We start from the raw sequence: 17162 nt of genomic DNA on the forward strand, positions 1-17162 counted from the left end.
AAAGCCATCCCTCTGCAAACAAATTGTCCCCGCCGATCATAATAAATGCTGAACTTTACTTGCAGTTATCAGTTTGATTCGCATCATTCTGTCCTTCGGAGATGAAACCGGGCTCGTTACAAACCCTCATTAGTCTCACTGATGTGGAAACATGCCAACAGCCTGTGATGATGGAATCAATTAATAGCTCGCCATAAAAAAATGCTACTCCAAACAAAGACATCAAAGCAGGCAGGCGGGGGAGCTGCTCCTATTCAGGCTTGCCACTCAGACAACTTCAGGACCAGGGACAGCTCCCGTCTTATTCCACGGCGCCTACAGAATGTGAATGCTCGCCGTTCAAGTCGATGCACATACGCGTTGTATAAGCAGACAGAGATGTCAGGGTTATGTCAATATGTACACAGTCAGCTGCATCAATCACAGCTGTCCGGCCCGGTGAAACCTCGGGGCACTGCAGCCTCATTTAACAATGAAGCTTGTGCTGGAAAGCAGGCCACGGGTATCACCTCAGACAGCGTGACAGCAGCCTCAACAAATGCCACATTGGGTAAACTCTTTTTAAGGGCTTCACGGCTATTTGTTTGCTCATTCTTTATCTTTTCTGCGTCTTTGCAGCTTTAGTCAAAGCGAGGACGCCCCGTCCTCTCCCTGTGTAAAGATTAACTGCAATAAAAAACACGCATTTATACACAGATCTCTGCTCAGGGACTGCCTTTAACTGCACTGCCAAATGTCATTTTACAGCATTTGGCAAGCGTCAGTTTGTGGAAATGTCACATTTCTACAAGGGAGTGTCCAGTTATAAGACATGAGGAGATCACTGATGAAAGCTCAAGATCCCAGTGAGGGAGTTAAGATGGAAAGCATATGGTGGGTGAACACCCATGTGCACTTTTTAGTTACTCATATCTAGGAGGATGCCTTACTAGCATCGTCCTAGATATGAGTATCAAACGTAAGGTCCTTAAATGACCTGGCAAAGTCTGGCCCACTGGACAGTTTTCGAAAATGTGAAGGAGGGCATAGATTTTTTAGACTTTTAACTATATTTTCACAAGTTTTGCAGCTTTTCCTGCTGATAAAGACCTCACTCATTGTCATTAATACTATACCAAAGTAGTTGATGATGAATAAACAAGGAAGGTGGAGTTCTGCTGGTCGTTCAGCCCACTTAAGATCAAAGTGGGCTGTATGTGGCCCATGCTGTAAAATGGGTTTGTCATCCTGCCCTAACAGTTCTCTGATGACAGAGTCACACTCAGGACAACAGTGGTTGAAGACCACAGCATGATCACAGTAATTATTGAAATTGAAACATTGTTTCCAGTGAGATGATTGTTTTGAAAAATGGGGACCAAGTCTGCAACCACTCACAGTCAGTTGCCATCTTCAACTGTTGGTTGAAGATGGCAGTTTGGTGTGCCAACTGTAGTGATAAAATGAGAACAACTCAGAGCCATCAGTCTGCTGAAAGTTGGCAATCTGTGGTAATACAGCAATGAGCTATAATGAATACTTGAGAATCACAAATCAGTTGCTGTCTTATTAAACAGAAGTAAGATAAGACAGGACGTAAAGCTTTAGTTTCTAAAAAGGGGCTGAAAGCTCACCTGGGCTTTTCTTTACGTTTTAACAAAACATGCCCTATAATGTTCCCCCTCAGGGTCCCATGAGAATTTTTATATTTTTGCGTTGTGTTAATGATTCTTTTATTGGATTTTAATGCGTCTACTCCATGTACAACACTTACACAGGAAGTGCTGTAAATAAAACATGAAGTTTGCTTGGTTTTAACATGCCAACCCCATACCTGTGTAAATATACATTTTGAATTCTTGCGAAGTAATATAAATGTAAAAGGGCATCTGCACTATGGGCTCTGTGTAAGCCAAAGCTTGATGAGCTAACAGGGTCATCTTAGTGTGTTGAAAATGGGAGCTGAAACAAAGATCAATAGGCAGCATGACTCCTACAGCTCAACAGGAGGTCTTCCTTCTCTCACCCCAACCGGTCGCAGCAGATGGCCGCCCCTCCCTGAGCCTGGTTCTGCCGGAGGTTTCTTCCTGTTAAAAGGGAGTTTTTCCTTCCCACTGTTGCCAAAGTGCCTGCTCATAGGGGGTCATATGATTGTTGGGTTTTTCTCTGTATCTATGAAGCGCCTTGAGGCGACTTATGTTGTGATTTGGCGCTATATAAATAAAATTGAATTGAATTGAATTGAATGCCTGTTTAGCAACAAGTATAGCTTTAGATCATATATTACCTCAAATGTTCCGATATAGATGGTTCCCCTTTATTCATTAACCACTCATTCTGGACCAAATAAAGTCAGTAGTCAATAAGTAAAACTGTGATTAGGAAAGACTTATTACTGTTCTTCAGTAATAAGTCTGAAGAACAAAAACAGAGCAACTACAAGGACAACAGAGAACAAGTGTAATGCCATAAGTTGTTTCTGGACAAGATAACGGTGATGCTTGTTCTTGTGTCTACACTGTGTCAAAGTGTGGCACGCAGATAGCGTCCTCTGTATCAGCAGCAGACCCAAAACACTTTACAGCGTCGCTTTTCAACCTTTGCGGCACAGCGGTGCGTCTCTGTTGGACAACAGAGTCCACAACACCTCATTGATTCTCTGTAAATGTCACGTAGAGCTCTGTGGAATCAAGGGGCAGAAAATACAAAAGGGTAGCAGAGCAAGTTAGAAATGATAGTTTTTAACATGATATTTCTTTTTTTTTTTTTTCTTTTTTTTTTTTCTAAATGACATCAGAAACAGCAGTATGCGACATTACGTGATGGCAGAGCTTCAGTTCATCCTTTGTCTTTTTTTTTTTTTTTTTTTTTTTTTTTTTTTAATAAATAGGACAGGGGGAATGAATGAGAGAAAGAGGGGGAGAGAAAGAAAGAAAACCAAAGGGGAGAAGAGACGGTGAGAAGGGGGGGGAAGAGAGAGAAAGAAAAAAAAAAGAACTCCTGGGTCACCTGTATGGAGAAAAAAAAAAAAAAAACAAACAAACAAAAAAAACAAACAGAGGAGACAGCAAACAACAAAGAGCAACATAATAATAGAGAAAACAAAGCACCATCACAATAAACTAGCTAGTCATAGATATCAATATTTACTAAATAATAAACGATATTGTGCAGCACGCAAGATAGACAGCGCACAGTGTGCTTTGAGGCAGCAGCCAAGAAAGCTTTAGTCCGCGTCTGTGAATACCCATGTGTGCATACCTGTGTGGATCAGCATGCTTGCATTCCAAAGGTTTCTCCATGTAATGATCTGCTAGGGAGTGTGGGGGGGCCACAGCCCCGTCCTCCAGGGTGTGAAGCGGGTATGGAGGAGATCAAAACTCCAGACATCCAGAGGCCCCGAGAACACAAGAGACCATGGAAGACCAACAGAGGGGCAGCCGCGCCACTGTTCCAGTAAGAGCTGAGGAGAGTCCCAGATGAGGGCTCGCCCAGCAGCCGCGGAGCAGAAGTCAGGGGGAGTTGCAGTGACGCGCCCGTGAGCTCCGCCGGCCCCCAGCTGTGCCTGAGTGACCGAGCCCCAGGCCGAGAGGCCGGGGGCACCCCACCTCCAAAGGGGCCCGAGCGAGCCCCAGGCCCCAGGCCCCGACAAGCGGCCGCCAAGGAGTGAGCCGGTGTGTACCCGGACGCCCACCCCCAGACACAAAGAACCACCAACACACCGACACCTGAGGGAGTCCGCCACCGGCAGGGGAAGTGGTGGTGGGTGGAGATAGGCCTCCAAACCTTGGAGGGCCTGAGGTGTCCCCAGAGAGGTGGCGTCTGATACCCAACCTGACATATAGACACAGACATACAGGCACACACAGATACAAACATCCATTCCCACCCTCATGCTCTCATATGCACTCACTCCACACTCAACCAACGTGGAGACAGACATAAAGAGACGCTGTACACACAATCACACTCCCCATAACATGATATTTCTGCCGTTGGTGGATCAATGATTTCTGCATTTGGCCGAAACACCCTCTGGAGTATCACTTGAACTCACCGAGGGCAAAACTAGGATGATTACAGAGATTTTATTCCACATCACAAAGCGCCGGTGTTGTCTGAAGTTAGAATAATTGCCAAAGCCTTAATTTAACTTTAATTGCTTTAACTTTACTGTATGTGTTGAGCTAGAAGAGAAAACCAAAACCTGTAATGAGATTCAGCATTTTGATGGCAGTTTGCACCCTTATGGCTGCCGAACCAAGAGTAAGAAGATGCTTAAACACTGGGGCAGAGGTAATTATACTCACCAGTCAGCTTATTTTCACACTTTGTGACGACCAAAGCCCTTGAAATGTTTTATAAGCCTTAGTATATCAATGTTATTCGGTTTTTGAGACTTCTAGATGACCAGTCTGATTCCTCCCAGATTGGACAATATATTTTTAAGCAAAAAATTTGTAAATATGATACAATTTAAAACTCATATATAAAAATACATTTTTAATGTTTCTTTTTGCTATGGCAGAAGGTTCAAGAAATACTCCACATTTAAAACAATTGAATATTCTGGAAATTAAAAGTCAAGTGAAACTGGTTTGCTCTTAGATTCTCAGAAAACCACACGTATGAAATAATTATGTACGTTTCTGTAATTGTAATAACTGCATCATTTCTGTAAGTATGCATTTCCTAAAATTGGTTTTAATCATTTGTATTTGTTCTAGATCTTCTTAAAATCCATTCCGCCCTGTGTCAGAGCTCTTTATGCTCTTAACTGAGGCCATGCCTGTGGGGAGTTTCACTATCACTATGTTTCTGGTTGGTTGGCGGCTCTCGCGTGATGCAAAGCCTCGACTACTCTCCGTCTATTTGGTTCAAGTCAATTGGAAAGGTTAGAGGGAGAGCGAGCGAGGGAGCGTGTGTGAAAAGAATCCATAGCTGCAGAATGTGCAAATGTACGGCGCTAAATACGATCGAGCAAAGCCGTTCGTCACCGGGTGCATTCAGTCCACGTCAAAACACACGCGGGCTGCAAAACATTATATCTGACTGGAACATCTGCACCCAACAATGAAGCATAATTCCACAGGCTAAAAATACCCTCGAACGCTCCCTAAATAAGATTACTCGGGAGAATGGGGATCATTAGGATGAATAAGGAACACTTATGGTCATGTCTCGCTTCTTGAATCATAATTTCCGAAAGAAAATCTCTCTCCACTCTCGGATTGTATTTACACAAAAAAAAAGGCACAAAAAAACCCCCAGACAGAGACAGAAAATAAAAACTGCAATCAAGTAGTTTATGCCGTTGATAATAACGTAACGGATGAATCCCATCACAGTGATGAAGCCACAAGTGCTCCCATCAAAAATCTTTTCTTAACAAAAATGGCAAAAATGCAACAAGTTTTTACAGACAAAAGAGTTGCTCCCCTATATTTATGATCTAATGCTAAACTATGTTGAAAGAATTCTAACTCCACATATTGAGAATCTGCTGTGTAATGAGGTGCAGTGAGCTTTCATTCTTCTCTTAAATCCAGATGCTGTTGGAGTGTTACATGCTTTTCTGGTCAACTGGGAACACAATGCCCAGAAAACCATGCGCTTATTATTGTGCCAGGTGGAACAAAGGACCTGGAGAACATGACTGTCTGATGAAACGGCAACTTATATATTTCACACATGACGACATGTCAAGTCACAAATGACGATAAAGCTACTTGATCTCTGTTTAACTCATTTCCAGTCTCCAGCGTGTACCTGACTATTTTCAGAGGACTGTTTTTTCTTTGTAATGTCTGACCTACAAATCACTCAAGCATAAAAAGCCACCTAACTAAAGGGATGAACCAGTGTTGTGGTTACACACAGCAGGCGACTTAGCAATGAACCAATTTTAAATTGTATCTTTAGGCACTTTGTTACTATCAGCCTGTCACAGAACAGATGTTTCCCCATTTCTAATTGATGCCAAAGACAGCCTAGTTTGACAGGTGAGTCCCAGAGAGCTACTAGCCGAAAACTTGGCATATCTCGGCACTGTGTGCAGTGTGCCCTTAAATAAATTTGAGGGCACTGAACAAATGAGAGACAAAAGAAGAAGTGACAGGCCTAAAAGCTATCTACAGCAGATGAGCAGTACCTGAAAGTCCTTTCCTTAAGAAATAGGAAATAATCCAGCAAAGATTTGACACAGGATCTGTGTCACATGTGACCTTTCAGTTGATCCATCTACTGTTTATACTTCATCAGTAATGTCTCAGTGGAAGGGTGGCTGTCATGAAGCCATTCTTGAGAAAGGAAACACATTTTGGGGCCGCATTTCAGCCAGTAGTGCTTGGGATCTTATGAAAATGGATGGAATAATGAACACAGAAAAGTACCATCAGATATTGATCCAGCATCTAGCAATTTTTCTGTCTGAAAATAATCTTAAAATGTATTAAAGCATACCTGGATAGAAAAAAACACTATCAGTCATGGATTGGGCTCCCAAGAGCTTGGGCGTCAACATTATTGCAGCGGTGTGGAATCATCTTGAGAGAGAACGCCAGCCAACATCTAAAAAAGAGCTTTAAATGTCCTCAAGAAGCCTGGACAGCTATTTCTGATGACTACAGAAACTGTGTGCGTATTTTATAATGTATATGCAGAAGTCATAGAAGTGTAAGCAACAAAAAATACAATAAACTCAGTAATATCAGTTTGCGCCTCGAGGCAACTGTTGTTGTGATTTGGTTTCTATATAAATAAAACTGAATTGAAGCACCAGTCTGGTCTTATGTGGAATCATTTTTCATAACAGTTGCCATTTGTGATAGTTGACCCATAAAAAGGGGTAAAAGAGGGTCTGTAATACCTTATAACACCACAGATTTTGATTGAGTGCCTTGCTAGGAGTTTGCTTTGCGGTTTGTTTCGGGTTTCACGTGTCAGCTGTTCTGAACCCAACATTATGGAGTTTTCCTCGGCTTCCAGTTTGTTGCAGGGACACGTGAAAAAATTTAACTCCACAGTAACTTTGATACATTTTCAACCAGCCTCGCACTGACACGATTAAAATGTTTGGTTCGGTTTTTCAATTTACCTGAAATTCAATTAGTCAATTCATTTAAAGCTAATTAGGGGAAATAATAGCGGTGCTCAGTCAGTAGGGAAAGGACTGTGTGTTTATACCATCACATGAGGCTGTGTGATGTGAGGGCTCATGTGTGCGAACTGTACGGCAGGCTTACAGTACATTTAGTGTGTGTGTGTGTGTGTGTGTGTGTGTGTGTGTGTGTGTGTGTGTGTGTGTGTGTGTGTGTGTGTGTGACCATGCTGCTCTGAGAGTACACATTGGCACTTATGTATTATGTGTCAGTATTTGGAGCAGAACTAATGCTTCCACTAGCCTCTTTTTTGAAAACACACGTATTAGCAAACAAACAACTGGCTGAACTCAGGGTTTGGTTTATCTTTAGCTTCTGTTTTACTCACTGACTGTAACAGGATTTTTTAAAATTCCATTTAACCTTCACTGAATCGGATTCTTTGACTAAATGAATTAGCAGATGAACGAATTGAGTCAAATTACAGTATGTGACACTGACGTAGGAAACCCCTCATCATAATAGGAAACGACACGCTCAATGCAAGTGCATAACAAGTTTATGTAACTTCATAAAAACATTTCCCCACTTGTACATTTGACGTTAAAGATAAACGACAAGCACTCGTCAAGTGCACATTTTGCTGTCATGTTTGATTTATTTGTTTCCCGGTGCTTGACTGAGACAGGAATTTGAAAACATGCAACATACAAGATGTTTTGCACTTTGCTTTTCCTGCTAGGGCCTCAGAATCGCTCAGTGCACGGAGTAAAACCAAAGCCAAAGTGATGAATTATTAACCGTCCGCTCGGAAAAAAGGATGTGTTGTTCTACTTTTTAAAAATGTATTTGCAAAAAGAGAATTTATGGAAAAAGAACAGAAAGATAAGTTATTAAGATTGTGAAAACTGTGTTGTGTGCTGGTGTATATCTGTGTGTCTGAGGTGGGATTATTTGTTGTTTTGAGTTGACGTATCTGCCTGAGCGAAGCGGCGTGGAGAGAAATCAGCTGCCAGGATGGAGATCAGGTGGGAGATTGTCCTTTAGAGCTGACGAGAGCTATGTGTACGGCCTGTAAACATATCAGGGCGGTAGCTTATAGATAACTTTGTTCTGTCTTTCCAGTTGAGTAATATGTTTTGGGGTTTGTTTGTTTTTTCCCTCGGCCACTGCTGAAGCTGAAGTTGAAGATTTGTAGATGCTGTGGGATTGTAAATGAGGAAATATTGACTGAAAGGAAGACTGAAGGTGAGAGGGGAATACTAAGCATGTGCAGAGCCAGAATGCATGGAAGCAGTAGTAGCAGTAGTCCACTGCAGTGGAACATTCTGTACAAGTGCTGTGGTCTATGAAGCTCAGAAGCTTACAACTCACAACATGACTCATGACTGCTTTAGTTTCTGGTTGTCAGAGAGGAGTGAAGCAAAAATATACTAGTCAAAGTTTTTGTTTTATATAGCTTAAAATAGATTTTTATAGAAGAACAATATCTGTATTTACGTGATGCAAGCAGTCATTCCTGTTGCTCTCATAGACATGCAAGGACACACACGCCATTATCAAGTTGGCGTGAGGCACTGATGGTCACAATGTGCATACACTGTTTTTTTGTGTGTGTAGGTTCAAAGGCCACAGGCTTAAGAATAGAGTAAATGCTCAGAAGCTCAGAAGCAATTCTGAGGTGTACAAGTGAGTTCATTTGTGTTTGGTAAAGGTCAGAAGGAGCTGCTTTGTGTCTTTGTGGATCTAGAGAACGCATATGATGGGGTGCCAGGAGATGAACTGCGGTGCTGTACAAGGAAGTCGGGTGGATGAGTTTTGGGAGTAATTTGTGACAGGATAGCAGCAGGGATGGTTTAAAAGATCGTGGTGAGACCCACTATGGTGGATAGGTTGGATTTACACTGACAAAAAGACAGGAAGCTGAGCTGGAGGTGACAAAGTTGAAGACACTAAGATTTTAATTGGGAGTGAGCAGGATGGACAAGATTAGAAACCAGTACATCAGAGAGACAGCTCGGGTTGAGTTGTTTTGGAGACAAAGCTAAAGAGGATGGTTTAGTTTCCAGTGGTTTACAGATGTGCAAACGAAGGCTATATTGGACAAAGGAGCTCCCAGGAAGAAGGAAAAGTGCATGACCACAGAGAAGATTCATGGATGTAGTGAAGGAGCACATGGCTGAGGGATTCAAGAGATGGGGTGAGATGGAGGCAGATGATTCAGGTGACCATGAAAGGAAGCTGCTGAGAAAAGAAGAAAAAGAAGAAGAAACAAAGAACCAGTATGGCCACTGAATAAACCCAATCAGCTTGAAGATTGAGAACTATTCACAGAATATATCTGGGTTTATTATAAGGGTTAAAATGACTTGCTGAGAAGTGTATTTAAAAAACACATTTTCTTCTTAAAATAGTAGATCTAAAAGTGACAATATTGGGCTATGCTGTATGCATGCTTAAGTAAGGTCAAAGGTCACGACAGAGCTAGCACTGGAAAGGGGGCCTATAATGGTCACCCCCCTCCATTTCCATGCAGGGACGTTAATGAGCTCTTTATTGATTTTAAACAGAAAGCATAAGTAGAAGGCCATACTTTCAGGTTAAGTATGCAATTTGCTTCCAGCAGGCAGTGAAGGGTGTGTTTATAGTGTAAATCTGAAGCAGCTGTGGGAGTTAATTGATTAATACAGAAATGCATTATGCTGAATGGAGAGACACTTGCAGATGGTGTGTTCAATGTCAATCCAAGGAGTAATAGAGATGTTTATCCAGTGGGAAATGTAGTTAAGTTGGTGGACAGGAAAGTAGTAAAAATTCAGTGTCATACTGTTTTAGAGTGTAGTTATTTTAATCGTAGATTGTTTGTCTTTTCAATGCAGTTTATGTCCTGGTGGATTAACAAACGGTGGAGTCAGTTTAAAGGGAGTGACGGTAAAGTAAACTGAGTTAAACTGAGTTTAAATTTTTACTTTTGGTCATGTTAAAATATAGATTCTGAGATAAATAAATGGATTGGGTTGTATGGTTATTGTTATGATTAGGTAGTATACAAATGGTCGACTTGCTATATATAACAAGATATCATTGGCATATAGGCTGATTTTAAGATAATGTGGAGTGGTTTTATGCTAAATGTTTTTCATAGCTACACTTAAAATAATGCCAAGATGTGTAATCATTGTGCACATTTCTGTTTCAACTGTGATGACCAATCTTTGCATATTTCTAACTAATGTTTAACTATGGTTAAGAGTTTATTATTCACCTAACACACCTCACTTATCACCTGAGTATTGCAAACTGGCGTTAGGGAAATGAGAAGGTGGTCTCAGCAAATAGGCTGGCAAAAAGGCCGTTATCCACTGATACAGCAGAGACCTATGTGCCCATGTGTCATTAAATAACACGCCAAGCATCCTTATCAAGGCTTCCATGCAGAACACATAACACATGAAAGAGCTAAAAGAGAAACAGATGCTTCTGCATCACATCTGCAAAATGCATGACGCACATCTCTGGGCGAAACTCAATGAAAACGTCACTTTTTGCGTCACTGATGCGCGCTGCATGTTATTTTTCAGTTTCAATGTGATTTGAAAATAAAAGTGTAACTGCTTGCTCTGAAAACCATTTGTTTTTGTGAGGCAGAGACGGGGGAAATTACAATCTGAAAAAAAAGAGAGAGAGAGTTAAACTTCATTTGCATAACAGATCGAATTTGGGGGCTCACGTCAAAGAGGGGCGGAAGCTGACGCGCATCACTACAGCCATTCAGTATTATCTGCTGTGAGAAATGAATGGAATTATGGGAAAGAAAATGTGGTAATCACGGCACAAGAGAACATTAGTGTTCACCAGGAAATGAATCCCTGCAGAAGACACTGTTCGGAATGCAGGACTGATTAAAGCATTTCATTTCAGAGCTTGTATCTTTTATCAAATAAGCACTGACAGATAACTAATGTGTAATAGACCGGGATGAAATTAAACGTCTGAAATAGGGGGAAAAGAAAAACATCACAACATCACATGTTAAGATAAACAAAAAACATCTTAAAGTAGATGTCAACACACTGATAAACTCAGAAACAACCTCACTTTCAATTTGAAAGGTGCAGGTCACCTGCGAAGCGGACCTGTGCCTGGTTTAAATTACAAGCTGGTAAAGTACACGGATAAGTGGATGGATGGGCTGCGATATGAAGCAGACAGAGAGGTAAGAGAAAGAGAGAGATATGTGGCACAGCCCCTCACCACCCCCACCCCACGCAGTGATAACCGACCAAATCCCTTAGGAGGATTATCCAGACTCAAATCAAGAAAAACGTGCAACTTTAAGGGTTATAGGCAGAGAGTGAGAAAGGGAGAAATTGAGTGGGGGTGGTTGCCCTGTAGTTTGGTGTTATTTTTCCTTCTCCAGTATTTGATTTTTTTGTGTGAGATACTGTACAGTATGTGCTCTGTGCCATCCAACAAACACCTCTGAATTTTAGGAAGCAAACACTGTAAGCTTTGTGCCTCAATCACACAGAAGTAAAAATAAATAAGAGTTTTTTGCATTCTGCGACTAAGACGGCATAACATTCTACGGCTGGAACTCAGACACAGAAAAACTGATGAGTATTTTAACCTGCTTTGTAAATCCACTTTAGATTCATCTGCACCTTTTAAGCCAAGGACTAGACATGGTACTCAGCCGTTACCTCGAATTAATAAGACAATGCTGGAGGGCAGGAAGGAGGTGGAAGAAAACAAATGATTAAAAACTGAAACCGGTAATGCTTTCAATGAACAGGTTAAAGAGGAAAGGACCAACTAATTTTCTCAACTTGAATTCATTCTGATAAGCACAGCCACAAGCTCACAGTGGATTCTCTTCTAAATCCTGTATGTTAAAATCAGATTATGGCAGCAAGTAGGAAATGCCTTCACATTCTATACTTTTTTTAAGGACAATGACATAAAATCCAAATCAATAATCTCTTACTCCATGATATTTTATCTTTTTTCTCTCTATGGATTAGCTTTTTAAGTGCTGCACAAATAAACTTTATTTTTATCATTATTTTATGATTAATATATAGCCATAAGTCTTTTTGCAATCACAGGACTTGTGCCCTTCTGGTCAACAGAAACGGTTCAGGGCTGGGGTGCATTGGCTTTTTATAGCTCCAGCATGACTGCTCTCCAGTCCACAAAACAAGCTTTACCAGAAGAGTTGAAGTGGTTAAGTTCATATGTGAGCTTGGGTAGACAAGCAAATAATTTTGGCAACATAGTGGATGTTTGAAAATATGTCAGCCCACACTGTCATGAACTAAGTCGTGCTACCAGTTTCTAGTCTTTATGCTAAACTAAGCTATATTTTCATGATTTTAGTTTATTTTTTGCCCCAATATCTCTCAGAAAAGAAATGTTGCATATATGTTATACATATAATAAACATTTCAACTTTTTTTTCCAATTTATATGTGCTTGGAGTCTGAAACACACTGCTCAGTAATGCTGACAGTCGGGCTCTGGGGAGGCCAATCCAGGACTGATAGTGCCCCACTGTGTGTTTTTCTATCCAGTTATACTTTTACCTCATAGGCAGTGTTTTGGAATTGTTGTCATACCGAAAACCATCGATCTCTGCCCAAGCCACACACTTTCCATTTGTTATTACATAGTGGATCAAAATCTAATTGTACTTTTCAGCAAGAAAAAGTCTGGCCTCTTGGAAGCTAAACATAAAGAGATGAGGCATGGCTCAAGACTTTTGCACAGTACCATACAAAGGAATAAGGCTGATACTAAATAAGACAATATTTCATATGCAGACAACTATGTGTGGGTGAATGAGTGGAATTATAAACAGAAATTCCAAAGATGCAATCGAGATTGTTAATAGTTAAAGGATTATGGGTCATTTTATGTAATGAAGCCCTTGAATTACTGAAAAATGAATAAACAATTAGGGTGCCATGACTTGTCAGATGGCTCTCTGTACAATGGAACTATGCCCTCTGAAGAAGCAGCATGTACTGGCATAAAGCAGACGGCAATTTGGCACGGATAACTGTAATCTGATATTCAGAGCACAAACAAGCACTGCTGGCTAGTTTCACTGCCAAATTCCAACACACTAAAGCCAAGATTTTCCCACCCTATAAACACTGATAAAGGTCCTGTGTTTGTCTTCACAATGCATGCATTGGATTTGATAAGACAGACTGGGTTAATGTTCCTGAGATAGAGCCAGATGTGTGACGACAAAACTCTCATTAGTTCCTAATTAGAATGAAGACAACAAACAGAAACAGAAAGATCTCCGATCCCCTCACCTGCTGCAGCTGTTTTACTGCCTGTCTTACAATGAATGATTTATAACAAGCATTCAAAGGTGATGAAAGATCCACGACTCATTAAAGTTTATGGAGCAAATTTAGCTTGTGCGCCATCTGCAAACAGAACGGTCTGACACTGTATTGTGGCAGATCATGGATACACACCAGCCATCTGGGTATACGCAAAGTGCAGCACTCTCTTGATGCCTGTTAGTGTTATGCTTTTATTAATTTCTTGCTATTTTACCTTCTGTCTACAATATATGAGCCCAATGTGTAAAAATAGATGTGCCGTACATTGCGACTGGCTGACAAAACAGTCGAACATAAGGAGTTGTGCAATTGGCTGCTCTGGTGAAAAACACGGGGAGGGGAAATTGAAGCTATTTATTTAAATTAGACACCATATTAAGATGAAAATGCAATGGCGTGCAAAACATGCACTCTGTGGACAGTTGCTTCTGCATTGCATCCATTCATATAAATGCGCCAAATATATGTTTTTCATTTTATTTATAAAAAGCACATTTTGAATGTGTTGAGCTCTCAGGATTTACAAGGATAGTTTAATACTGTGTTTTGGAAAAGTCTGCAGGAGCACGGTGCCTTCACTTAAAGGGTACATCTTTCACCATCTTACAATGCTGTGATTGCAGCCATTCCCCAACTCTCTGTGAATGGTACTCATGGCCATTGATCAGTGTTCTTTGATCAGTGGGCTTTGATCAGTAGTTGTTGATCAATGGTCAAGACAATTTGCATATAAATGATCAAGGAACTGACCTCACAGGCCATTGCTCATTAAGTGGGCTAGTTTCAGTTATTGTGCAAATGTACTGTTTATAAGATTGGGGAAACCTGCAGTCAGCTGAGACTGAAGAAGTCACTTGGATGAGTGATGAAACATTTATCCCACCGAAAAGGCTACGTCCAGATGAACAGAATCAACCTTTTGGTTTGGATTGAATTGGTTGCTAGTAAATTGCCGCTGTCTCCCATAGTTTGTATGGAAGACACAGATTTGTCTGCAAACACTTGCCAACTATATAGTGTAACAAGTGAGTTGCAGTGGCCCTGAGAGGTCAAATACACTGCAACTTGAGAAAAATGCTGCAAAAGCACACAAAACACAGCAGTGGAAATGTTTTTTAAAATTGCGCAGTAGCTCATGGAAAAAAGACGTAAAAGACAACAGAAGTGTTTTTGGAGAAAAAATAACATGATGGACCAGCTGCAGAAGGGACGAGCTAACGGTAAACGTATGAAACATTTTACTACAGCATTTTGAGAATCATGCAATTAAAACACCAGTTACCGATGTAAACAGGGAAAAGTTGTACATTTTAAAATATGTTAAAACATTTGTACAAGATGTCAAAACACTACAGGCAACCACATCTACTGAAGCAATCAAAAAGGGGTTTACATCTTTACCTTGTGACCAGAGTTTGCCACAGGGTTGCTGACCAGTCTCTACACCTGTGTGACTGAAGCCTTAGATTTTAAACCTTTGGTATATTTCTTGTACAAAGTGTCAAAGATTTAATGTTACCTTGCAATGCTTTAGAACAGTTGCTAGCAGTGTGTAGTATTTCCTTTCAGACACTTGCTAAAGTAGACTTAGCAAGTATCTTAGCAAGTGTTTGTTTACCAAATGACTTAGCAGCATATTTAAAAAAAAACAACAACTTTTCCTTAAGTTTATACTCCAGCTTCTCTAGATGTAAGATCTTTTCCATCATTCATGTACTTCTGATGCTAAACACAGAAAAACTTTGCATATTAGTTGAAAAGACTGGTCATAAGCCACATTTGGTGGACTTAGTGATGTGACGACACATGAATCAAGGATCATGTGTATCAGTGAGTGTGAGCAACGGACACACAGTGAGTCACATTAAGCAAAGAGTTGGCTTTCTAATGTTTCCTCACACATTAGCTCAATTCAAACAGCTTGATACCTGCAGATACTCAGTTCAAATATCACTCACATCAAAGACCAACGATATATTTGCCTTAAGGTGGAACTTTTAAAACAACTTAATGCTTTCTTTCTTTTTTAATTGATAAAAGTCATTGCATTTGCAGACACTGCAAATTCATCCTCCTGTTAGTAAGATCAAAATGTGAGACTGCATGAAACCTTTTTCCAAACAGATTTCCCATATGAGGTCTGACTCTTCTACCTGTGAACTCCCAAATACATGCAGCAAGTATGCACATTTAAGGGGATCCAAAACCCGTGCTTCTTTTTTAAGTACTTGCCAGTCTCGTTTCAGCTCTTTCTTTGCCTCACACACCTGGCTCACCATCCTTCCTTTTTAGTAAGTGTCTGTCCTCTCTTGCTTATCTCTTCCCTAATCCTTTCAAACATCCAGTGACTCCTTGTACTGTAGTCTGTGATCCTATTCCTGCTCTCATTTTCCACATTTCCCCAAACCTTTTTTTTTTTTTATCACTGAATATTAAAACAAGTCAGAGGCTACCTTGGAGAGTCCCAAATAAGGACTGCTTAGTCACTCAAACTCAAATAATAGAAGAACAGAAGAAGGAGAAAAAAAGACCTCTCTCAAAGACACAGCAACCTCCATTAGTTATCCCCTCTTGTTTTTAGCTTTGATACCAAGCTGTACTTCACTGTAAAGGTCCAGAAAGTTTTTTCTAAACAAACCAAAAATTGAATGCAAGGCTGATTTTTTTAGGTGCAAACTTGAATAAGAACGGAGACATGCTTTTTTGAAGAAGTCCATCTTTCACAAAATTTGAAAAAAGGCTATTTGTATGATAACCTGCAGCCATGTGAAAGCAAACGTGTGAATTCCAGGTGTAAAACTCCAAACGCGCACTCACCCAGACAGCTTTGGCATCTTGGAGAAACCAAACATGTCCCAGAAGGTTTACGTCCCAAAGCTCAGGTGCTCCACATCAGTATTCTAATCCACACCCAATTCCCCTCACAGTTAAAACCAGGACAATCCAGCGTCAACCTGGATCCATGTCCGGAGTCGGCAAAAGTCTGTTGAATACCTCGCAGTTACAGGAAACAAGCGGCAGCAAGTATCACCCTTGCTGAATGCCCCATCCGGGGTAGAGTCTTAAGTGACTGCAGAGACAGCAAGGGTCACCCTGCACCTCTCTCCTGCTCTCTTTAGGACGAGTCAGTCCGTTCTGCAGCTTTCCACCTGGATCGGTTGGGCTGCAATGAGCCCTCTGTGTGTGCTTCCCATCTCAGCGCACGCAGGAGTGCAGTGATCGTAACCGCGGCGAGGGAGGGAGAGAGAACAGGAGAGGGAGATGAGAGGGAGGGAGAGAGCAAATGGATGATGGAGCCTCTCTGGTTCTGGTTTTGCCCCCCCGTTCATCGGGGCTGTGCGTCTCTTCGCCAGGCAAAGCAGAGGACGCATGGGGGGGTACAAGAGGAGGAAAACAAGATGAGAGATGGAGGCGGGACAGAAAGGAGAGTTAAAGTGCATTGGTTGTAAAGAGAAAACAAGTGATGGAGACAGAAGAAGGGGGGCTAGAGTGGTGACGGGCAGAGGAAAGCTGACTCTGCAGAACAGGACGCTGATGGGAGCGGGACCCCATCGCTCACGGTTTGCCTGTTAGGTTTCACAATGTGAGTTAATGCATGGGCACTCTCATCCGGAGCGCCATCACCATGACGCAGAACACAGACGGCTTCCTGGTTACTCATCAGATTAAACATTTGGCTTTCCATCGATTTTAAGGCGTGTCGCAAAATGTTTTTCAATTT

At 41.2% G+C, this 17162-nt stretch overlaps 1 protein-coding gene across 1 annotated transcript in view; it reads right to left on the reverse strand.

The window, feature by feature from the left end:
• The window catches only part of LOC308394118 (FERM and PDZ domain-containing protein 4-like), a 70526-nt gene extending 54236 nt beyond the window's left edge, over positions 1-16290 (reverse strand). Inside the window, exon 1 of the mRNA XM_080878290.1 lies at positions 16259-16290. Coding sequence (XP_080734416.1) covers positions 16259-16275 — 17 coding nt within the window. The 5' untranslated portion in view covers positions 16276-16290. The remainder of the gene's footprint in view (positions 1-16258) is intronic.
• Positions 16291-17162: the final 872 nt, after the last annotated feature.

This window comes from Rhamphochromis sp. 'chilingali', assembly GCF_963969265.1.
Source record: "Rhamphochromis sp. 'chilingali' genome assembly, chromosome: 3".
Lineage (NCBI taxonomy): Eukaryota > Metazoa > Chordata > Actinopteri > Cichliformes > Cichlidae > Rhamphochromis > Rhamphochromis sp. 'chilingali'.